At 36.9% G+C, this 25,734-nt stretch overlaps 1 protein-coding gene across 1 annotated transcript in view; it reads right to left on the bottom strand.

The window, feature by feature from the left end:
* LOC143029660 (cytochrome P450 2L1-like) overlaps nt 1-20,532 on the bottom strand; it is a 64,255-nt gene extending 43,723 nt beyond the window's left edge. The window contains exon 1 of the mRNA XM_076192465.1: nt 20,407-20,532. Coding sequence (XP_076048580.1) covers nt 20,407-20,523 — 117 coding nt within the window. The 5' untranslated portion in view covers nt 20,524-20,532. The remainder of the gene's footprint in view (nt 1-20,406) is intronic.
* Nucleotides 20,533-25,734: the final 5,202 nt, after the last annotated feature.

Below are 25,734 nucleotides of genomic sequence, written 5' to 3'. Positions count from 1 at the left end.
TGTGTGTGTGTAGTTGTATTTTACGGGTAGGGGAGCTATGCTCGTGGTGTCCCGTCTTCATATCTCGTTTTATCTAGACTGTTTTTAAATTCGTGTACCGTTTTTGCACACACCACTTTCTCATCTAACTTGTTCCAAACGTCTATTACCCTGTGGGGAAAGCTGTTCTTTTTTAGGTCTCTTCTATAACTGCTTTTTTTTTTTTCCGTGTCCTCTTGTATATCTACTATCCCATTTTATTAGATCCTCTCTATCAATAGTTTCTATGCCTTTCATGATTCTATAGATAGTTATCAAGTCTCCTCTCTCTCTTCTTTGCTCTAATAGCTCTAGCTCAAGTTTTGCTAGTCTCTCCTCATACGATAGTTCTGAGAGTGTTGGTGCCAATTTCGTAATTGCTCTTTGTATTCTTTCAAGTTTTGTTATACTTTTTTTTTTTTTTTTTTTTTTTTTACTTGGTGACCACGTCGACGCTGTATACTCTAATACTGGTCTTATCAAAGTGACCAGTATTTTCTTCATTATTTCTTCGTCCAGGTATGGAAATGACACTTTGATTGTTCATATCAAATTATAAGTTCCTCAAAAAATTTTGTTGATATGTTTCTCATGGAACATATTATTCACAATAATGACTCCCAGGTCCTTCTCATTTTCTACTTTTTTATTTCTTCCTCTCCCAATTTATATGACCCCACTATTCTTATTTTGCTTTTTCCAAATTCCATTATGCTACAATTCTTAATATTGAATTCCATCTCCCACTTCCTACTCCATTCCCATACTTTATTGAGATCCCTCTGTAGCGACTCACCATCTTCTACAGTGTTCATTTTTTTTTCAACAATTTTGCATAGTCCGCAAAGAAGTTCATAAAACTTTCAATTCCTTTATCTATATCATTAATATATATAGCAAACGTTATTGGGGCCAGAACTGTTCCTTGTGGAACTCCACCAATCACTTCATCCCAATTAGAGTGTTAGTCTCTTATCACCACTCTCATTTTTCTTTCATGCAAGAAGTCTTCCATCCACTTCAGCAGTTTGCCCTGTATTCCTCCTGCAGTTTCTAATTTCTTAAGCAATTTCTTATGTGGTACCTTATCAAAAGCTTTTTTCAGGTCTAGAAATGCACGATCAGCCCATCCATCTCTTTCTAGTATTACATCTATTAGCCTTCAATAGAAACACATTAAGTTTAAGACGCATGATCGTCCTTGTCTAAATCCAAATTGCCTTGGATTTAGTACGTTGTTTTTTCCAAATGCCTTACCCATCTATTTTTTATCATTCTTTCACAAATTTTAGCTATCGTGCTTGTAAGAGTGACCGGTCTATAGTTAGTAGGGTCTTCCTTGTTTCCCTTTTACATATTGATACTATATTTGCTCTTTTCCAATCTTCTGGAACTTCTCCTTTTTTCAATGAACTGCTTATTAGGCTATGTATTTTGTCTGTTAGTTCATTTCTGCATTCTCTCAAAATTCATTTTTCCATTTCATCTGGTCCATGCGATTTTGTGACATCAAGGTTACTTAAGTGATTCATTATTTCATTCCTTGTTACTTCTATTTCTTTCAAAGGGGGGACTTTCTCCCCCCACTCGATATCTCTAAGTTGTATGTTCTCCCTCGTAAACACCGATTTAAAATGCTTGTTCATTATTTATGCCATTTCTATTTCCTCTGTGTATTCAACTCCTTCTTGTCGTAGTTTCTCTAATTCTTGTTTGTTTTTCAGTTTGTTTACAAATCTGTAAAATAGTTTTGGTTGATCTCTACATTTTTCTATGACATCTTTGTCTTATTTTCTCTTTTCTGCTCTGCACACTTGTACATATTCATTTCTATAACTAGTATATATTTTTCAATTTTCAGGTCTTTTGTCTTTTTTTTTCCATTTTATCTAAACTTTATCCCTTTTGTCTTTTAACTCCCTACATCTTTTGTTGTACTAACACTTTACATATCCTTTTTCTTTTCTTTTTTTGTCTTGGAACATATTTTTCCACTCCTTCATAAATTTTTGTCAAAACATTCCATTTCTTTTCTTCTGATGTTTCCTCCTTGTGTATCCTTTCCCAGTCTGCTTTATGAAAGAATTCTCTTATTTTGTCAAAACTTGTTTTTCCATACATTAATCTCCCCTTTCTATATTGTTCGATTTTTTCCATGTATTTTTCCACATTTAGTTCTAGTTCAACCAATATGTGGTCACTTTTACTTATTGGCGTCTTATATTCAATCTTGTCCACTATTTCAGGTTCTGATGTGATTATTAGGTCCAGTCTCTATGGTTCTTCCTCATTTCTATACCTAGTATTCTCTTGTATCCATTGCGTCATTGTATGTTCTATAATCATATCAAGTAGTACATTTCCCCATGAGTCGTCTCCACCCTTCACTGTCATCTCTTCCCAGCAGATTTCTTTACCATTAAAGTCACCCATTATAACTATTCTTCTATCTTCCATTATCTTATTTAGTGTTATCTTTGTGTCTTCTAACATATTTTTGTGTTCTCTCTCTTCCCACGAAGCCGTTTTAGGAGGAACATAGCTTACTACAAACTTCCTGCTCTTCCCATCCCTGTCCTCCACTTCCATCATAATCATCTCTATTCTTTCCATATGTGACATTCCTCACATTTATATCCTTCTTAGTCAGGAACATAACTCCACCCCCTTGTTTAACCTATCTGTTTCTAATCCAATAATTATATGCACCATGTCCTACACTGTTGGGTGGTAGTGGACCTTTCAATTTTGCCTCTACATTTTCCATTACGTTCGGTTCTTTTTCCTTCAGGTAACCATTCAGTCCGTTCAAGCCTGTTATTAAAGCCATCTATGTTTGTGTAAGATACTTTTAATTTTCTGCTACTTCCATCGTGTTTTCTGTTTCTTTTCCGTTTTTCTCTGCTATGAACCATTTCCTCACTTTCACATCCACTACTCTCCAATAGAATTTCTCTTTTTCTGACTCTCTTCTTTTCTCGTTTTTTCCTTAGATTCTAGTCTTTTTGTTTTCTCCTCTTTCCTCTTTATTCATTTACCTTTTTATCCATTACCTCTTTATATTGATCACTGTCTTCTAGTTTCCCTGTTTTTGCTAAGATATTCTCTGCTATTGTTTGTGACCTGAATTTGAACTTAATTGGTCTGATCATATCTGTATTGCATTTCCCTATTCTATATTTTTCTTCAATTTCTTTCCCTGTTTCTTGTCCATCCTCTTGAACTACTTCTAATATCTTGTTTACCTTTTCCTTCTCCTCTTTTACTCTTGTGGTCCTATTTGGATTATGCATCTCTTCCATCCCTAATATAATCATACATTTTTTTTTTTTTTTGTCCGCTAAGTCTCTCACTATATTCTCCTTCTCTCTCGTCACTTTAATAACTGTGTCCTTAGTTCTTTCATCTGTTGTATCACTATATCTCTAAATACAATTGTGTTGTTCGTTTGGACTTTTCTCCAACCCTGTGCTTCTTTTGCTAAGGACTCTTTATTTTCTTTATTATTCCTCTTTAATTCCTCATTCTCATCTTTTATTTCTTTTAACTGTCTTTTTAATTCTTCTATTTCTTTAGTTAGGTTTTGATTCTCCTTTTTTAATTCTTTCAGTTTATCAACTCTTTGGGTAACTAGTGTTAATTGGTTAAACCTACCCTTCCATTCTTCGTTTTTTTTTTTTTTCAGTTTCTCCTCTGTAGTTTCTAGTCGGGGGAGGTTGTCACCTCCTTCCTCATTACACCCATAAAGCAGTTATCTTCTCTTTCCATTGAGCTCCTATTATCTATATTTCTGCTTTTGACACCTCTGCTTCCTTGTTCTCCCTCGTCTGAGTGTTCTGCACCCCTTTTGTTTACACCCCCTGTAACATCCGGGGCCCGTTCGTCCCCTTCCTCATTTCCTTCCATTTTCCCCAGTAATCCCTCTCTCTTTTTTCTTCACCTTTCCACTACACCACGAGCTTTCCCCTTCCCTACTATTACAACAAAGGTACTCCCTCATTGTTGAGATCGATAAAACTTGAAATTTTCCTTGAGTTCCAAACTTCGTTGTCACTTCGACCGATGTGTGTGTGTGTGTGTGTGTGTGTGTGTGTGTGTGTGTGTGTGTGTGTGTGTGTGTGTGTGTGTGTGTGTGTGTGTGTGTGTGTGTGTGTGTACCACGTGGGGAATCACCCGTGGTACGTAATTACTCATATGTACATCGGATTGGGTCACGTTGGGTCACACTGTTACAGGCAGGTGTGTGTTTGGGTCGAAGCGCGTTCTTTCTGATGCCACGTGGTCAGTCGTACCACGTAGTTCGTACAAAGTCGTAAATGCACTTGGAAAAGTCTAAATGAAAAAACAAAAGCATTATAGTAGGAAATAAGAGCAACAGTGGTAGCAATATTTGGGTTACAAATTAAATAAATATAGGTATTGACCATAGAATGGCAAGAAGTGTGACAATAAAAAGGCCCAAACACCTCAAACTGAACCTGAGTCTGAACTTAGGTTGTACAGCCAAACTCATTCTTAGGTCTGAAAGAAATAAACTAGTTTTGAAGAAAACGATAAGATATATGAAGGTTAAGGACAAGAAAGAATTTCAGCTAGAAATTCTAGATTGAATCTCAAAAAAAAATAATAATAATAATAATAATAAATAAAATAAAAGAATAATTATAATAATAATAATAATAATAATAATAATAATAATAATAATAATAATAATAATAATAATAATAATGATAATAATAATAATAATAATAATAGTAATAATAATAGTAATACTAATAATAATAATAACAATAATAATAATAATAATAATAATAATAATAATAATAATAATAATAATAATAATAATAATAATAATAATAATAATAATAATAATAATAATAATAATAATAATAACAACAACGAGGACGCCATTGAGGGCATGAATTTGAATTTAGCGAACATAATCAGGGAATCGGCCCTCCTCTTACTCCCCCTCCTTCTTCCCATTCCTACCCTACTCCTAAACCCTCCCACCCCCCTCCTCCCCCTAGACCCCTCTCCCAACCCACTCCTCCTCCTCCCCCTACCACCCTACTACCCCTTCCCTTCCCCACCCCCTCCCAACCCAGGCCTCCTTCTCCCCCATCCCACTCCTCTCTTAATCACCCTCCCACGCCGCTCCTCCTTCCCCCCACCCTACTTCATAAAGGGAGTGGCAGTAACTGACTGTGTGGCAACCCTCCTTGGATTAGTCGTTAGTCAGTTTGCAACTGTGGTATTTCTGGATCTGGAAAAAACATTCGAGTTAGCAAGTGCTACTGTCATTCTTGCATCCTTGTCTGCTAAGGTGACCATGACCTGGGTTGCAAACTACCTCACGGATAGAATAGCGGGTGCGCTTCCAGAGACACCTATCCGCATACCACAGGTTGGAAAATAGGACGCAGAAGGGGGCTGTTCTCAGTCCTACAATCTTCGACGTGCTCATAGAGAACCTGGTTCTCCTTGATCTCGGGGTGTCTGCCTCCTTTGCAGGGCTCAGAGGGCTCTAGATCGCTTCTCCCAGGAATGTGGAAGGCTGGGACTGAAGATTTCGACGACAAAGACTAGAGCAACGAGTCTGAGAACGCGGAAGCAATGCTCAAACCTTACTCTCTAGATCCTCACAAATTGACAAGCAAACACATCGCAAAGGTTCTAGAAAACATTTATTCAAAAAGTGCCACGGTAATTTGACTACATAAAGATACAGAAAACAGTAAGATCGAGAAAAATGTACGGCATGGCAATGTAATTTCACCCACAGTACGTACAACTTGCCAGGAAGACTTTTTAAAAAGGTTGAGTTGGGAATGGAAAGGTTTGAAGATTAACTGTGAATATTTTATCACCAAAGATTTGTTGGTGGTATAATTCTTACTTCAGAAAGAGTAGAGCAATTGCAAGCTTTCCTGAGTGATCTGAACTAGGAAAGTCTAAAATCGGATTGGAAATGAATAAAAGTAAAACTTAAATAATGTTCCATACGAAAGTTAGAAACAAATTAATTACAATAGATGCCGAGTAATGAAGGCGCCTAGGCGTTTTGTTGTCATGGATGCTGCGCAACGCTTCAAGGTCATACAGCCACATCTTGAAATTATAAACAACCTTGTGTTCTTCCTCTACTATTGGCTAGAGCCATACTCGCTGCGTTCTGCACTGTGTTGCAATATGTTTGGCAATTAAAACTATAATAGAATATAGAGAAAATGACAGTACTCCACAGGGACATACAGGTGCAGACGATAAAGTAAAGTTGTCGGAAAATAAAACTCCCCGTGCATTTTTGAAGCATTTGAACAATGCATCTGCCATCTCCTCTCTCTCTCACACACACACACGCACACACACACACACACACACACACACACCACGGGACACACGAGCATAGCTCCCCTTCCCGTAAAATACAACTATGTAAAATACACACACACACACACACACGTCGGTCGGGAAGGCAGCGAAGTCTGGACTCCGGTGAAATCTTCAAAATTACAAGGATCACAACAAGGAAGTACCTGTGTTGTATTAATAGGGAAAGCTCATGGTGTAGTGGGAAGGTGATGAAAAAGGAGAAGGGGAGGGATTACTGAGGAAAATGGAAGGAAATGAGGAAGGGGACGAACGGGCCCCGGATCTTAGGAGAAGCGTAAACAAACGGGGGTGGGGGGCAGAATACACAGATGGGGAACAACAAAGAACCAGAGGTGTCAAGAGCAGAAATATAGGTAATAGCAGCTCAATGGAAAGAGAAGATAACTGCTTTTATGGATTTAATGAGGGAGGAGGTGACAACCTACCCCAACTAGTAAATCTAGAGGAGAAACTAAAAAAAAAAAAAAAAAAAAATTAATAAAGCATGGGAGGTTAGGTTTAACCAATTAACACTAGTTACCCAAAAAGTTTATAAACTGGAAGAACTAAAGAAGGAGAACCAAAACCTAACTAAAGAAATAGAAGAATCAAAAAGACAGTTAAAAGAAATAAAAGATGAGAATGAGGATTTAAAGAAGAAGAATAAAGAGTCCATAGCAAAAGAAGCACAGGGCTAGAAAAAAGTCCAAACGAACGACATTGTATTTAGAGATATAGTGATACAACAGATGAAAGAACAAACTAAGGGCACGGTTATTAAAGTGATGAGAGAGAAGGAGAATATAGTAAGAGACTTAGCGGACAAAAAGAAAAGTATGATTATATTAGGGATGGAAGAGAAGCATAATCCAAATAGAACCACAAGAGTAAAAGAGGAGAAGGAAAGGTAAACAAGATATTAGAAGTAGTTCAAGAGGATGGACAAGAAACAAGGAAATAAATTGAAGAAATATATAGAATAGGGAAATACAATACAGATAAGACCAGACCAATTAAGATCAAATTCAGGTCACAAACAACAGCAGAGAATATCTTAGCAAAAACAGGGAAACTAGCAGACAGTGATTAATATAAAAAAGTATGGATAAAAAGATAAATGAATAAAGAGGAAAGAGAGGGGAAAACAAAAAGATTAGAAGCTAAGGAAAAAACGAGAAAAGAACAGTCAGACAAAGATTCTATTGGAGAGTAGTGGATGTGAAAGTGAGGAAATGGTTCATAGCAGAGAAAAACGGAAAGGAAACAGAAAACACGATGGAAGTAGCAGAAAATTAAAAGTGTCTTACACAAATATAGATGGCTTAATAACAGGCTTGAACGAACTGAATGATTACCTGAAGGAAAAAGAACGGACATAATGGGAATTGTAGAGACAAAATTGAAAGGTCCACTACCACCCAACAGTGTAAGACATGGTGCATATAATTATTGGATTAGAAACAGAGAGGTAAAACAAGGGGGTGGAGTTATATTCCTGACTAAGAAGGATATAAATGTGAGGAATGTCACATATGGAAAGAATAGAGATGATTATGATGAAAGTGGAGGACAGGGATGGGAAGAGCAGGAAGTTTGTAGTAAATTATGTTCCTCCTAAAACGGTTTCGTGGGAAGAGATAGAACACAAAAGTATGTTAGAAGACACATGGATAACAATAAATAAGATAATGGAAGATAGAGGAAGAATAGTTATAATGGGTGACTTTAATGGTAAAGAAATCTGCTGGGAAGTGATGACAGTGAAGGGTGGAGACGACTCATGGGGAAATGTACTACTTGATATGATTATAGAACATACAATGATGCAATGGATACAAGAGAATACTAGGTATAGAAATGAGGAAGAACCATCGAGACTGGACCTAATAATCACATCAGAACCTGAAATAGTGGACAAGATTGAATATAAGACGCCAATAAGTAAAAGTGACCACATATTGGTTGAACTAGAACTAAATGAGGAATAATGCATTGAAAAACGAACAATATAGAAAGGGGATATTGATGTATGGAAAAACAAGTTTTGACAAAATAAGAGAATTCTTTCATAAAGCAGACTGGGAAAGGATACACAGGGAGGAAACAACAGTAGAAAAGAAATAGAATATTTTGACAAAAATTTATAAAGGAGTGGAAAAGTATGTTCCAAGACAAAAAAAAGAAAAAGAATATGTAAAGTGCTGGTACAACAAAATATGTAGGGAGTTAAAAGACAAAAGGGATAAAGCTTGGATAAAATGGAAAAAAGACAAAAGACCTGAAAATGGAAAATAGATACTAGTTATAGAAATGAATATGTACAAGTGTGCAGAGAAGAAAAGAGAAAATACGAAAAATATGTCACAGAAAAATGTGAAGATCAACCAAAACTATTTTGCATATTTGTAAACGACAAACTGAAAGAGATAGAAGTAACAAGGAATGAAATAATGAATCACTTGAGTAATCTTGATGTCAGAAAATTGCATGGACCAGGTGAAATGACAAACTGGATTTTGAGAGAATGCAGGAATGAACTAACAGACAAAATACATAGTCTAATAAGCAGTTCATTGAAAGAAGGAAAAGTTCCAGAAGATTGGAAAAAAGCAAATATAGTACCTATATATAAAGGGGGAAACAAGGAAGACCCTACTAACTATAGACCGGTCTCTCTTACAAGTACGATAGCTAAAATTTGTGAAAGAATGATCAAAAATAGATGAGTAAGGCATTTGGAAAAAAGCGTACTAAATCCAAAGCAATTTGGATTAAGACAAGAACGATCATGCGTCACAAACTTAATGAGTTTCTATTCAAGGCTAATAGATTTAATACAAGAAAGAGATGGATGGGTTGATTGTGTATTTCTAGACCTGAAAAAAAAGCTTTTGATAAGGTGCCACATAAGAAATTGCTAAAGAAATTAGAAACTGCAGGAGGAATACAGGGCAAACTGCTGAAGTGGATGGAAGACTTCTTGCATGAAAGAAAAATGAGTGGTGATAAGAGACCAAGACTGATTGGGATGAAGTGATTAGTGAAGTTCCACAAGGAACAGTTCTGGACCCAATAATGTTATATATATATATATATATATACATATACACACACACACACATATCTATATATATATACATATATATACATACATATATATACATATATATATATATATATATTAATGATATGGATAAAGGAATTGAAAGTTATATGAGCATATGAGCTTATTTGCGGACGATGTAAAATTGTTGAAAAAAGTGAACACTGCAGAAGATAGTGAGTCGCTACAGAGTGATCTCAAAATGGAGTAGAAAGTGGGAGGTTGAATTCAATATTAAAAAGTGTAGTATAATGGAATTTGGAAAAAGCAAAAAAAAAAAAGAATAGTGGGATCATATAAATTGGGAGAGGAAGAAATTAAAAAGGTAGAAAATGAGAAGGACCTGGGAATCATTATTATGAATAATATGTCTCCTGAGAAACTTATAATTTAATAAGAACAACCAAAGTGGCATTTACTTACCTGGACGAAGAAATGATGTAGAAAATACTAGTCACTTTGATAAGACCAATTTGCAGCGACGACGTAGTCACCAAGTACAACAAAATGTATAACAAAACTTGAAAGAATACAAAGAGCAATTACGAAATTGGTACCAACACTCTCAGAACTATCATATGAAGAGAGACTAGCAAAACTTGAGCTACAGACATTAGAGCAAAGAAGAGAGAGAGGAGACTTGATAACTATAGAATCATGAAAGGCATAGAAACTATTGATAGAGAGGATCTAATATAATGGAATAGTAGAGATACAAGAGGACACGGAAAGAAAATAAAGAAATACAGTTATAGAAGAGACCTGAAAAAGAACAGCTTTCCTCACAGGGTATAGACGTTTGGAACAAATTAGATGAGAATGTAGTGTGTGCAAAAACGATACACGAATTTAAAAACAGCCTAGATAAAACGAGATATGAAGACAGGACACCATGGGCATAGTTCCACTTCCCGTAAAATACAACTAAATAAATACAACTAGGTAAATACAACTAGGTAAACACACACACACACGCACACACACACACTTCAACGAACGGACGGCTTAGAAGACGTTCTGAAGAAAATTGAAGTTTTGTTGATCCCAACGAAAAGAGAAGTGCCTATTGTATTTACAGGGTGGGGAAAATTGCTCGTGGGGTAGTAGGAAAGTAGGGAAAGAGGAGAAGGGGAGGGATTACTGAGGGAAATGGAAGGAAATGGGGAAGGAGTAGACTTGGCCCAGGCAGACAGGCGAAATGTAAACAAACGACCCCCCGATCAGCTGAGCGACGATGAAATGTCTAATAAAAATGTAAAGATTAGAAGTATAGATAAGAGCAATACAGTAGAAAGTGATGAGAATATTTTCCAGGGATTTAAAGAGGGTGGGGGGACACAACCCCCCCCCCCCCGACTGACAAGACTAGAAGAGAAGGTCGATAAGATGATCGAGGACTTGGAGCGTAGGTTCGGTCATGTTAACAACATTCTACAAAGAGTTGAAAAATTGGAAGAACTAGAGAAGGCGAACAAAAACTTAACTGATGAAATAGAAAACCTGAAAAGACAGTTAAAAGAAGTAAAGGTGGAGAATGAGGAATTGAAGAAGAATAGTAAAGAAAACAGAGAGGGATGGAAGTCGATAAAAGAAAACAGTAAAGTTGCATTTACTGATATAATTAAACAGCAAATGAGAGAACAAACTGAATACTCAGTTAAAGTGATGAGACAGAAGGAGAATATAGTAAGAGACTTAGCTGACAAAAAGAAATGTATAATTATATTAGGAATGGAAGAGAAACATAACCCAGATAGAACCTCAAGAACCAATGAGGAAAATGAAAAAGTAAGCAGTTTACTAAAATTAGTTCAGGAAGATGAACCAGAAATTATGAAGGAAATTGAGGAAAAATTCAGGCTCGGAAAGTATAGTACAGATAAGACCAGACCAATTAAGATTAAATTCAGGTCACAAACGACGGCAGAGAATATCTTATCCAAAACAGGGAAACTAGCAACAAGTGAACAATATAAAAAGGTATGGATAAAAAGGGAAATGAATAAAGAGGAAAGAGAAGAAGAAAAGCAGAAAAGACTTGAAGCTAAGAAAAAAAACGAGAGCAGAACGGAGTCAGAGAAAGAGAGATTCTATTGGAGAGTAGTGAATATGAAACTAAGGCAGTTCGACATTCAAGAGAAAAACAAAAGGGAAACAGAGAACACAATGGAAGTGACAGAAAACTAAGAGTGTCTTACACAAATATAGATGGATTAATAACAGGATTGAATGAGCTGAATGATTATTTGAAAGAAAAAGAACCGGACATAATGGGAAGTGAAGAAACAAAATTAAAAGGCCCACTACCACCCAACAGTGTAGGACATGATGCATATAATTATTGGATTAAAAACAGAGAGAAAAAGCAAGGGGGTGGAGTTATGTTCCTGATTAAGAAGGATATAAACGTGAAGTGTGTCACATATGGAAAGAATACAGTAGAGATGATTATGGTAGAAGTGGAAGACAGAGATAAGAAGAGCAGAAAATTTGTGATAAATTATGTGCCTCCGAAAACAGCCTCATGGGAGGAGAGTGAACATAAAAGTATGTTAGAGGACACAAAGATAACATTAAATAAAATAATGGAAGATGGAGGAAGAATAGTTATAATGGGCGACTTTAATTGCAAAGAAATCTGCTGGGAAGAAATGACAGTAAAGGGTGGAGACGGCTCATGGGGAAATGCTCTACTTGAGATGATTACTGACCATACAATGACACAATGGATACAGGAGAACAACAGGTATAGAAATGAAGAAGAACCATCGAGACTAGACTTAATAATTACATCTGAACCTAGAATAGTGGACAAGATTGAATATAAAACACCAATAAGTAAAAGTGACCATATATTGATTGAACTGGAACTTAATGAAGAAAAATATATGAAAAGAAATGAGCAATATAGAAAAGGAAGAATGATGTATGAAAAAACAAACTTTGATAAGATAAGAGAATTCTTTCAACAAGAAAACTGGGATGAAATATACAAAGAAGAAACAACAGTGGAAGAGAAATGGAATATTTTGACAAAAATTTACAAAAAAGGAGTGGAAAAGTATGTCCCAAGACAAAAACAAGAAAAAGAATATGTAAAATGCTGGTACAACAAAAGTTGTAGGGAGTTAAAAGACAAAAGAGACAAAGCCTGGACCAGATGGAAAAAAGACAGAAGACCTGAAAAATGGAAAATATATACCGGTTATAGAAATGAATATGTACAAACGTGCAGAGAGGAAAAGAGAAAATATGAAAAAGATGTCATAGAAAAGTGTAAAGATCAACCAAAACTATTCTACAGATTTGTAAACAATAAACTGAAAAACAAACAAGACTTGGAGAAATTAAGACAAGAGGGAGTTGAACACACTGAGGAAATGGAAATGGCGGAAATTATGAACAAACATTTTAAATCAGTGTTTACAAGGGAGAACATACAACCTGAAGAGAAGGTCCTGGAGCTGTAACGTCTACGTCGTGGGACCACCCCCCAACCCCAAGAGTTGGGGGCCAATCAGCAGCAACCACCCCTGGCCATCAGCTCTACGCAGATGGCACCGATCCCCAAAGAGGAGCTACGCCTACCTGGGGGAGTACCACAATCCTTTTTTCCAACATACAATGTTACGTTTTTTCTGCACTGAGGGGTGATTTTCCGGCGATCACCCCTCTTCTTCTACTTTTAGCCGGAGATGTAGAGAGCAATCCTGGGCCCACCACAAAATATACATGCCCAACATGCTCTAAACCCATTACTTCGAGCAGACAGACAAAGGGCTCAGTTCAGTGCAATATGTGCAAAAACTGGGCCCACCTCACTTGTACAACACTTGCTGACACAAACCAATACACAAACACTTGGACATGTTCTACCTGCACTCCAGTAACCCCACTCCCACCTCCCCAACCACAGCCAACACCCTTACCCACTCCCAATTTCCCTTTGCCCTTACCCCCGATTAGTACTCCCCTTCCTTTGTCCCCGATCTCTCCTTTCCCCCCCTCTGACCCAGATCCTACACCTTCCCCACTACCACCCCAACCTCAACCCCAAACGGCAACATACAACACATACAAAACACACAACATCAACATATTACAACACAACATTGACGGTATTAACACTAAAAAACATGAACTTGAACACTTTCTTAAACAACACAACATACACATTGCGATTTTACAAGAAACAAAACTAAAACACTCACACAAAACACCATCATTTCATAATTACACCACCATCAGACAAGACCGGACTGACGGCAATGGCGGTGGACTCATCACCCTGATCCACCACTCCATCTGTTTTGTGGACACAAGTGCCACAACCAAAATTCTCCTCCCTACCACAGATAACACAACAGAAACCCAATCCATTCGAATCCGCACAGGCAACAATTCAACACTGACAATAGTTAACATGTACATTCCCCCCCAATCATCCCCCACAGTTCCAAACACCTTCAGACCTCAACTTAGCCAACTAACCTCAATCCCCAACCTGATCATGGGTGGTGACTTCAACGCCAAGTCGTCTGCCTGGTATGTCGACAACCCTGACACAGACAGAGGGCTTGATATACAGACTCAGTTCGACTCATTGACTATCATGAACAACACGCATAATCATACACATATCCCATACCAAGCCCTCTACACTCCCTCCTCTCCTGATATCACCTTTTGCTCCCCCTGCCTAACCCCAACAACATCATGGAGAGTGGTCGGAGCCCTTGGCTCTGACCACCTTCCAATCATCATCACCACCAAAACAAGATGCACCCCAGCTGGCCACAGACACACTTACACCAATTACAAGAGAGCTAACTGGGAAGCTTTTACTGAAGAGACAGAACAACATTTTGAAACACTTAACAGTACACCAATCACAAACATAAACAATGCTGTGCACACTTTTAATACAATCATACAAAACGCAGACAAGAGATACATCCCTAGAGGCAACAGAAAATCACACAACCCCAACTTCACACCAGAAATCCAAGGCCTCATCAGACAACGTGACACACTTAAACACGATACCCCCACACCTATCCCTCAAAACATAGCAGACCAAATACAAACACTAAACACTGTGATTGCCAATAAAATACATCAACAAAAAACACAAAATTGGCAAAACTTTATCAATACACTTGATCACAAAACAAACACCAGCAAATTGTACAAAACACTCAACAGCATCACACTATCCAACACTAACACTACACGCTCTCATGCAGCAATAATCACAACAACAGATAATCTACCCTCAAACAGACAACAAGCAAACGCACTCATACGTCATTTTGCACAGACGAGCCATCTTACTTCTCACCCTGACGACCGACGCACCATTCGACGTAAGAAAGACTTCCCCACAGACTCAGACTATACACCCTTCATAGACAGTCAGACAAAACTCATAATGCATAATCTCAAGCACTCATCTGCCTGTGGCCCTGATAACATAAGCAACATCCACCTAAAACACATTGGACCACAAGGTATACACGCACTCACAAACATAGCAAACTACAGCTATTCACACAACACTATACCCGACATCTGGAAGCATGGTAAAATAATCACCATTCCAAAACCGAACAAAGACCCAACAATCCCAACATCGCACCGCCCAATCACACTTCTCTGCACCCCCTCTAAAGTCATTGAACGCCTAATACTTAAACTTGTCACACCATATATTCCCCTTGCTGACTCACAACACGGTTTTAGGCCACTACACTCCACAAACACTCTTCTGACAAACCTCACACAAAGAATTTTAGATGGCATCAATTCAGATAGGCCCCACCACAGAACACTTCTTATAACATTTGACATTAGTAAAGCTTTTTGATGCTATCCCCCGCCACAACCTAACAAATAAAATATATAACACAGACATGCACAATAACACCAAAAGATGGCTGGCCAATTATCTGGCAGGCAGGAATGCTCATGTGTCATATAATGGCCAATCATCGCACATCAGAAACATTAAGAACGGAGTACCACAGGGCTCAGTTCTATCCCCCACATTATTTAATCTATACATGCATGACTTACCCACACCAGACACCTCAGAAATACAAATCTCTTCCTACGCAGATGACATAACAATCACATGCACACATCGTAACACAGACAAAGCTGCAGAAATAATCCAGCCTTACCTTGACACACTCAACACATGGTTCATCACAAACAGACTCAAAATAGCTCCAACCAAATCTACAGCAACACTTCTCACCAACTGGACAAAAGAACACAAATACATACCTCATCTCTACATCAACAACACTCTAATACCACACACAAACACACCGAAAATTCTTGGTGTAACATACGATACATCCATGTCTTTCAAACAACACCTCACAAACATAAAAAACAAATGCACACCTAGACTTAACGCACTTAAGTCAATCACTGGAACAACATTTGGACAAAACAAAGAGACTAATATAACAATATACAAACAAAATCGTACGCTCAGTGATGAATTATGCGAGTCCTGCATGGGCTCCTAATCTCAGTGAGACACACCACAACACCCTTCAAATCATACAAAACAAAGCCCTAAAAACAATTACAGGCTGCACAAATACAACACCTACAGACCATTTACACCATGAAACAAAAGTTCTCAAAGTCAAGGACCACCTCGACATGAGAGGCACACAAACACTTGCTGCAGCCACCACAAACACATCACACCCGCTACACTACATAGCAGAACACCCACACACACCAAGAAACATTAAAACTACACCCAAAGACCTTTATTACGCACAGATACTCTCTTCTCTTCCTCCACAACCACCAAATACCAGCCTCCGGAAACATATTCATAATCATATCACTCACCGCTCCATTAACACACTGAAAGACAACACACTGCTGCATGCCAGACCCCCTGATATCCACCCTTCTGAATCCTCTCTCCCACGAAAGGACAGAGTCCACTTGGCCAGACTGCGATGCGGTCACCACCCAGCACTTCTAAGCTACCAGAAGAGGCTGGACGACCGTGTTGTGAACAGCTGCCCAGGATGTAACACTTCACCCCATACCATACAACACATAATGGAAGACTGCATTATACACAATCATGCACGCAAACAACACAACATACACTCTATAAAGGATTTGTGGGAAAACCCAGTTTCGGCTGTGGCCTTCCTTTGGGAGACGGGACTGCTCGGACAGACAGTCTAGGGAACGACAACAACAACAACAACCTGAAGAGAAAGAATGGAAAGAGAAAGTCCCCCCTATGGAAGAAATAGAAGTAACAAAGAATGAAATATTGACACACTTGAGTAATCTTGATGTCAGAAAATCGCATGGACCAGATGAAATAGCAAACTGGATTCTGAAAGAATGCAGGAATGAACTGGCAGACAAAATACATATCATACTAAACAGTTCCTTGAAAGAAGGAAAAGTTCCAGAAGATTGGAAAAAAGCAAATATAGTACCTATATATAAAGGAGGAAATAAAGAAGAACCTACAAACTATAGACCAGTCTCTCTAACAAGTACAATAGCAAAAATTTGTGAAAGAATTATCAAAAGTAGATGGGTAAAATATTTAGAAAAAACAAAGTGTTAAATCCAAGGCAATTTGGATTCAGACAAGGACGATCATGCGTCACCAATTTAATATGTTTCTATTCAAGGCTAATAGATATAATACAAGAAAGAGATGGATGGGCGGACTGTGCATTTCTAGACCTAAAGAAAGCTTTTGACAAAGTACCACATAAGAAGTTGCTTAAGAAATTAGAAACTGAAGGAGGAATACAGGGAAAACTACTAAATTGGATGGAAGACTTTTTGCAAGAAAGAAAAATGAGAGTAGTGATAAGAAACCGGCACTCAAAATGGGATGAAGTAATAAGCGGTGTTCCGCAGGGAACAGTTCTGGCCCCAATAATGTTTGCTATATATATTAATGATATGGATGAAGGAATTGAAAGCTATATGAGCTTCTTTGCAGATGATGCAAAACTACTGAAAAGAGTGAAAACTGAAGAAGATTGTGAATCACTACAGGAATGGAGTAAGAAGTGGGAGATGGAGTTCAATACAAAAAAGTGTAGTATAATGGAATTTGGAAAAAGCAAAAACAGAATAACAGGAGCATATAAATTGGGAGAAGAAGGAATAAAAAAAGTAGAAAATGAGAAGGACCTGGGAGTCATTGTTATGAATAATATGTCACCTGAGAAACATATAAATAAGATTTTTGGAGAAACTTATAATTTAATAAGAACAATCAAAGTTGCATTTACATACCTGGATGAAGAAATGGTGAAGAAAATCCTAATCACCCTGATAAGACCTAGATTGGAATATGCAGCAACGATATGGTCACCAAGTACAAAAAAAAATGTATAAAAAAAACTTGAAAGAATACAAAGAGCAATTACAAAACTGGCACCAACACTCTCAAAACTATCATATGAAGAGAGACTAGAAAAACTTGAACTACAGACACTAGAGCAAAGAAGAGAGAGAGGAGATTTGATAGCTATTTACAGAATCATGAAAGGCATAGAAATTACTGATAGAGAGAATCTGATAAAATGGGATGACAGAAATACAAGAGGACACGGAAAAAAAAAGACAGCTATAGAAGAGACTTGAAAAATAACAGCTTTCTTCACAGAGTATTAAACAGTTGGAACAAGTTAGATGAGAAAGTGGTGTGTGCAAAAACAATACATGAATTTAAAAATAGTTTAGATAAAATGAGATATGAAGACGGGACCCCACGAGCATAGCTCCCCTTCCCGTAAAATACAACTAGGTAAATACACACGCACATAGTGCATGCTAATGTCTACTCTGTGCACTTGGCTTGCATACAAACTTGCTTTGCACTCTGCTATCGGGAATGCACGGATGAACTGATACGCTTAGGCAACAGTTTTGTTACAGGGGTGCTTATCCCCCGGGGTGGGGGTGGGGGGCTATGGACGCCCTGTATTTCCCATATATTGACATTCTTTCAGTCAAAACTTTCATATTGAATCGTTGAAGTATTTAACCAAAGGTATCATATCATCTAACTCCCCCAAATAAACAGAACCAAACGAAGAAATTAATAAATTAACACAATAACAATTTGTTGTCTTTCGTTACCCCATTTGTTAATAAGAGGCACCCTTATTGTTTGCGTCACTGTTTTGAAAATGTATCTTGAGTGATACACTAAAAATTCTACATAAAAGAAGTGAATATCCTCTCGTACATTTTTGTGCATGAGTAAATATCAGCACTCGTACGCTTGAGTTATTGAAAATTCTAATTTTGATGGGAATTATACTGAATATCTGACACGAAACTAAATTGTTTCAATCCGATGTCATGCTACTTAAAGATATATATTCCTCCTGTAGAAAAAAAATCTTACAAGATTTGCTTACACTACATCGCTTACTGTACCAGAAGAACATTTTCTATTTCCCTACACATTATCTTCCCAGAAACAGATTACATTTAGACCATCACTGATAGGGATAAAAAATTATTTGAGAGACAACTTTACATCGAATTCCTTATATGTCTTACAAGATGCACCCAGATAATCTACTGCATCTCCATTTGCTGCTTTTGCACACTAGTGCTGCGTCAATATGGTGAAAATAGTACAACCGACAAATTTAAGCAAAAAATACTCAAACTCATCAATCTAAATTTGTAGACTATCACACATTTCACTCAAGTCAAGAAATATCTCGCACTATCGAGACTCGCTCATTAGAGCGTAGTTTGATTGGAAACAAATACGTCGCATTCATTTAGTCGTCGATTGAAATCGTGGACAAAATTGTTCCTTGACCTACACATTTGTTAGAATACTTACGTAAATTAGAAACAAGATAAAAAGGAGTGTTGGATGGAAGTGGGATAGATGAAGGGCGGATGTATGTCTTGGATGGCCACCCCTCTTATAAAGGAGTTGGGGCTACCCTCTGATGAATAAAATCGCTTAGTGGTAGGCCGGTAGCCAAAACAAATATGAATAAAATATTACTGCCGCCTGCAACACAAAATTGACCTGCGCGTTATCATTATTATTTTCTTATTATTATTGAAAATAACATTTATCTATATAGATAAATTACCATTATCATTATTATTATCATCAATATTATCGTTATTATAATTACCATCTTTTATTGATAAATTCCATTACTATTATTACTATTAGTATTATCATGTTTTATGATTACTATTGTTGTTATTATCATAATCATTATTGTTATTATTATTATTATTATTTCATACTCCTTATTACCATTATCATTATCATTACTATTCTTGGAGTGATCTCTCTGATACACTTCATGTTAAATTGGATTGCCTCTGACGTTCTGTGTAGTTAATCGCTCAAAATCACGGAAGGCTTTTTTTTTTCCTCAAAGTTCAACGTGGAACAAAACGTTTCCAATATCCATATGTTGGAACCTCACCTGCATATTTCGAGGTTTCTTACCTCTTATCATTATCATTGTCATAATCATTATTACTTTTATCATAATTCTAATAAAAAAGAGTGGGGTGTGTATGGCTGGGTAGGATGTATGAGAGAAACCGTCCCAAAACAACTTTTGAAGGACAGTCCTACTGTTCTTTTGATTTGTTTTGAAACGTCAAACGCATTCGTCCAAATACACAAAATGCTGCGGATATAAAATTGAAACTTGACAGGATGGTTAATGAAAATATATCCCTTAAGTGAATAAAATAGTTTGATGATAAAATATGCATGCAAAAGGACACCGCCCCCGAATCACCTTATAAAAACTTTGACAAGACAGTTTATGTTTGCATGTGACCATCATTATGTTCGTTAACACCGTAACTTGTTTTGAACGGTAATACGAGACCTTGCGATGACTGCAGTGTTTCGCAGGCGGAAGGGAAGATAAAGTGCGCTGAAAGGGATGTGTGTGGATGATCACTGAAGAACCTCGCTCAAATATACACTGAGCCTTCGGACTCATGCCATGGACTTCAGGCATGAGATTGCGACTATGTTGCCAACTAGGACTACTGCAAGACATTACCCATTATGGTTGATAGGCTGTCAAAGCAAACGTTATTGTTTAAGAAATTAATGTGAAATGTTTTATTTATGTTTCTATTTGTCTTGCTGCATTGCATCTGACCTGGACAGTGGACAGCGGACAAGGATGTCCCGTCAGTCACAAGGAGCTAAAATAATATAAGAAACTGTGACAACGTTGGCACTTGGCCTGTAGATTTACTACTAATAATAATAGTACTCATTTTTAAGATAAAGAAATCTAGTAATTTACTATTGTATTTTCACAATTTAGTACCATTGTTGTTATTAGTTTCCAACAATTTCCTGTCGAGAAATATTTCCTCGGAAAAATGGATCTCGTGTACACATAGTATGTTGTTGTTGTTGTTGTTGTTGTTTTCAATTTATAGCTTTAGGAGAGGAACCTCTATCAGGGTAATATATCTTATCAAGCTGGATATATGAAAAATAAATCACTTGCATATAAGTAAACAGTGTTATTAAAACTTACTATTACACATAAGCATTTGTTAATTTATTTTTCAGTATAACTGGAGACAATTTGAAAACATTCGTCAAAGAAATCAGTTTAATTCCTCTATATATTTAAACACAAGATATCTTATTTTCTTTGGAAAAAATATTGACATACAAATTATGGTAGTTTTCAAATAATGCAGGAGCTATTCAGGGTGTACTAGGTGTGCGCCGCACACCTCCAGCCACAGATAGAAATGCATGAAAGTTATAAATAAATTCAGCATTAAATGGGAAACGATGTTTTTCGTATTGTTTCCAGCCCCGTTGTAAATTTTTGTGCTGCAGTTGTTCTGTACAAGCACTGCACACCCAATGATTAATTGTATAATTACATGGCATTGCGCATACGGTGGAGCGTGAGGGGAGACTTAAAATATAGGCCTTGGGTGTGCGGGTCAACGAACACACACTGCTTGCATTCGTTTTTACTGCTGAAATTTAATGTTAGCAGAAAGGTATAAGTTGTCTTTGCCATTCATTATATGTACATAATTAAGACTTGCAGGAATTATAACATAGCATGCATCATGAAACCATATGTCATTAAGCCACTCAATCAGAAATAAAGAATGAGTGCAACCTAAGTCATGGACGCTGTTGACGAATGTAACAAAATGAACTCCGACCTTGACTACATACGCAGACAAATATGTGCATAAATTACTGGAATTCATGGTTGAAAAAAGAAAAAACGGAGTTTATTCTGGTTTCAAAGAAGCATTCCTGTTGGCTGAATTAATCTTAGCCATACCAACCAACACAGTTTCAGCAGCGCACTCATTTTCTGCCCTAAAGTGAATAATTTCATGCTATCATCAACAGTCTGAGTTGCCTCATTTTGCTCTCTATTGGAAAAAAAATCCAAACTCAATTTAAACAGAGAGGCTGTCTCTATAATGCAGTAATAAACAGCTTTATACCCCTAAGACGAAGAATAATTTAATTATACGTAATCAAGTATGCCAACCATTCTACTGTGTAAGCTAATCAAAATTTAGACTTCATTATTTTAAGTTTACACATAATTTGATTAATTTTCCAACTAGCAATATAAATAAATATAAAAATTACCTGAGCACACGCACAATATATATATGTATACTGTGTATATATATATATCTCTATATATATATATATATATATTTATATATATATATATATTTTTATATATATATATACATATATATATATATATATATATATATATATATATATATATATATTGTGACATCATGACAGGTTTATGAATGGTAAGAATGGAAAGACACGATTGAGAACAAGAGACTTTATTCCTGACCGGTTTCGCCGTTGAGGCTTTATTCATATTACCTCTGAAGAAGCCTCAAAGGCGAAACCGGTCAGGAATAAAGTCTCTTGTTCTCAATCATGTCTTTCCATTCTTACCATTCATAATATATATGTATATATATATATATATATATATATATATATATATATATATATATATATATACATGAGAGAGAATTGGGTGTAGATTTTATTGCCCTAACGTTGCGACCAACTTGGTCTTCTTCAGAGGACTTGCTGCTATACAATCAGATCACAAGTCTTATAATCGTAGCGAGAGGGAACCCGTCAAGCTATGAGTGGATGGATGTGTCAGGTTTTCCCTTTGGCTATCGATTTAATTACCAGGACAATTGTTGCTTTTGAGAGGCATGTAAATCCATCTCTGTAGTTGTTGTTTTCCCTGATGACGATATGTGCGGCTTCCACATTTTTTCTCATCTTATTCTCAAGTCCTTCGTGTAGAATTTCCACACGGCTCCAGTCAGGCAGGTGTCCGTATTGGTCTAGGTGACGAACCAGGGAGTTAGATGTTCTATGCATCCTGAGGTTGTGTTTTTGTGCTCACTCAAGCGCTTCTTGATCCCTCGACCTGACTCACCGAAGTATGATAAGGGACAGCCGCTGCATGGAATGCGGTAAATGACACTGAGTTTATTACGAATATTAACATGCTTTTTAAATATTTTTCCTATATCATTGGAAGACATTTTTGCTATATTTATTCCACCTTTTATCAAATAATTACCAATGGCTCCGGTGTTCGTAGAATTAGGGATAATTATAAATTGTGATTTATCTTTTCCCGGGGCCTGGACATTTGAGCCATCATAGATCTTCTTGGTTTTCCTCGTTGTTCTGGTGATCAAACCTCCGGGGTATTTCAGCTTCTTAAAAATATTCTTGATGTATGCCAGTTCATCTTCTAGGAGTCTTTTACTGCAGATACGAAAAGCTCTGAGAAAGAAACCTATTAGAACACCAGTTTTGACTCGTCTGCTGTGTGCTGAAAAATAGTGGATGAAATCGTCCCTATTGGTGGGCTTCCTGTATACTGAGAAACTTACCTGTTCAGAACCTCTATGTATCAGCGTGTCTAAAAACGGTAACTTACACTCTCTTTCTGGCTCAACTGTGTGTATTATATATATATATATATGTATATATATACATATATATATATATATATAATCAGCCATCCTGAGTCCACTGCTGAGGAAACGCCTCCTTCATAGCATTCCATGAAACACGACCGTGCCATTCTCTGCCACGTCACTCCTGCAAACTTCTCAATCTCGTTTCTCCACCTTCTGTCTGGTCTCCCTCTTCCACGCTTCCTATCTCGCGGCGTCCACTCGGTAACACACTTCCTCTATCGCTCATCAGTTGTTCGCACCAACTTACCTGCCCAATTCCACTTCCTCTCTTTTACTGCCTCTACAATAACTTTCACTCTAGTCTGCTCTCTCACCCAACTTGCTCTCTTTGGGTCTCTCAGTGTTATTCCCATCATTGATCTCTCCATTCTCCTCTGTGCAGTCGTTAGCTTTGTTTCCATCTCCCTCGTCAGCTTCCAAGTCTCACACCCCTAGATTATTGCTGGTAGAATGAACTGATTGTAAAGTTTACGTTTTAAACATAAAGGTAGAGAGCCTCTCAGGATTTTATTATACTTACCAAACACTTTACAACCAATTGTAATGTGTCTTATTATTTCATTACCATGCTCTTTCGTCACCTTCAACATCTGGCCTAAATAATTATACTCCTCAACTTCCTCAAGACTCTCATCATCAATTACAATCTCTTTACTTTGAACTTTCGTGTTGAACATTACTTTGGTTTTACTCTTATTCATTTTAAACATAATTTGAAACTTTCCTTGTTTAGATCGCTCAGCATATCTTGTAAGTCTTCTACTCTTTCTGAAATAAGAATAATGTTATCCGCAAATCTTAGGTGGTTCAAATATTCGCCGTTAATCTTCAAACCTTTCTCTTTCCAACTGAACCTTCTGAAAATATCTTCCAAACATGCTGTAAATAGTTTGGGTGAAATGGTATCGCCTTGCCGTACTCCTTTTTTTATCTTTATATTTTCTATATCTTTATATAGTCGAACTATAGCGGTACCTTTCGCATAAATATTTTCTAAAACTCTTACGATCTGTTCGCTTGTACGCTGTTTGCGTAGAGAGTTTAGTATTGCTATTTGTTCTATCGAGTCAAAGGCCTTCTCGTAATCTACAAAAGCTAAACACAAAGGCATATTGTATTCTGTCGTTTTCTCGATTAGTTGGTTTATCGCCTGCAAATGGTCTAGAGTCGAGTGTCCGCTCCTAGAGCCTGCCTGTTCTCTCGGTTGGTTTCCATCTAAAACTTGACTTAGTCTATTTGTAAGGATCTTGGAGAATACTTTATATACGTTTGATAGCAAGCTAATCGGTCGATAGTTACTAAGGTCCTTTTGGTCTCCTTTTTTATGAAGCAAAATCACTATAGCATTGTACCACGCATCAGGAACGCTTTCTTGACGTAAGCACTGGGTGTACAACTGAGCTAACTTATTATGAACTAATTTCTCTGCGTCTTTCAACAGATCCATCAATATACCATCTTTCCCAGGTGCTTTTCCTCGTTTCATAGTTTTTAGAGCAAATTCTACTTCTTCCTTTGTAATCTCTGGTACACTACTAATGTCTACACATAAATTCACTGACTCAACTACGGTCTTCGACGAGTAAAGCTCTTGGTAAAATTCTTCTACTCTTTTTACCATTTTATCTCTACATTTAATTATTTCTCCATTTCTATCTTTCAGACATATCATTTGCTGTCTTCCTAAAGCATGTCTGCGCTCGGTCACTTTAATACTTTTATCTTTCCGAATAGTTTCCTGTATTTCATCCATGTTTTTTCTTTTCTTTTCTCTGATCTCTGTCTTTTGTTTATAAGCTTGTTTAGTTCTACTCTTTCTATTTCGTCTCTCCTGCTTTTAATCTTCATGGTCCTTCTTCTTTTAATTAAATCATTGATAGCTTTGGAGTATCTATTTTCTCTAATGTTTTTTGTACTTCCTACTTTCTCTGCCGATTCCTTAATGATATTCACTAAATTCAAATTAATATCTTCCCCGGTGTCCTCGTTAGTTCTTAGAGCTTCAAATCTATTTTTAATTTCTAACTGAAATTTTTATTATTATCCTTAACCTTTGCAAAGCTTGTTATTTTTTTTTTAACTAGTTTATTTCCCTCGGCTCTGATATTGAATTTAGCTGTACAACCTACCATTCTATGGTCACTACCTATGTTGACTTTATC

This window comes from Oratosquilla oratoria, chromosome 11 (genome assembly GCF_046742065.1).
Source record: "Oratosquilla oratoria isolate Oo_2021 chromosome 11, ASM4674206v1, whole genome shotgun sequence".
Lineage (NCBI taxonomy): Eukaryota > Metazoa > Arthropoda > Malacostraca > Stomatopoda > Squillidae > Oratosquilla > Oratosquilla oratoria.
The sequence above is the reverse complement of the archived record's forward strand: the minus strand, read 5'-3'. Positions and strand labels throughout refer to the sequence as shown.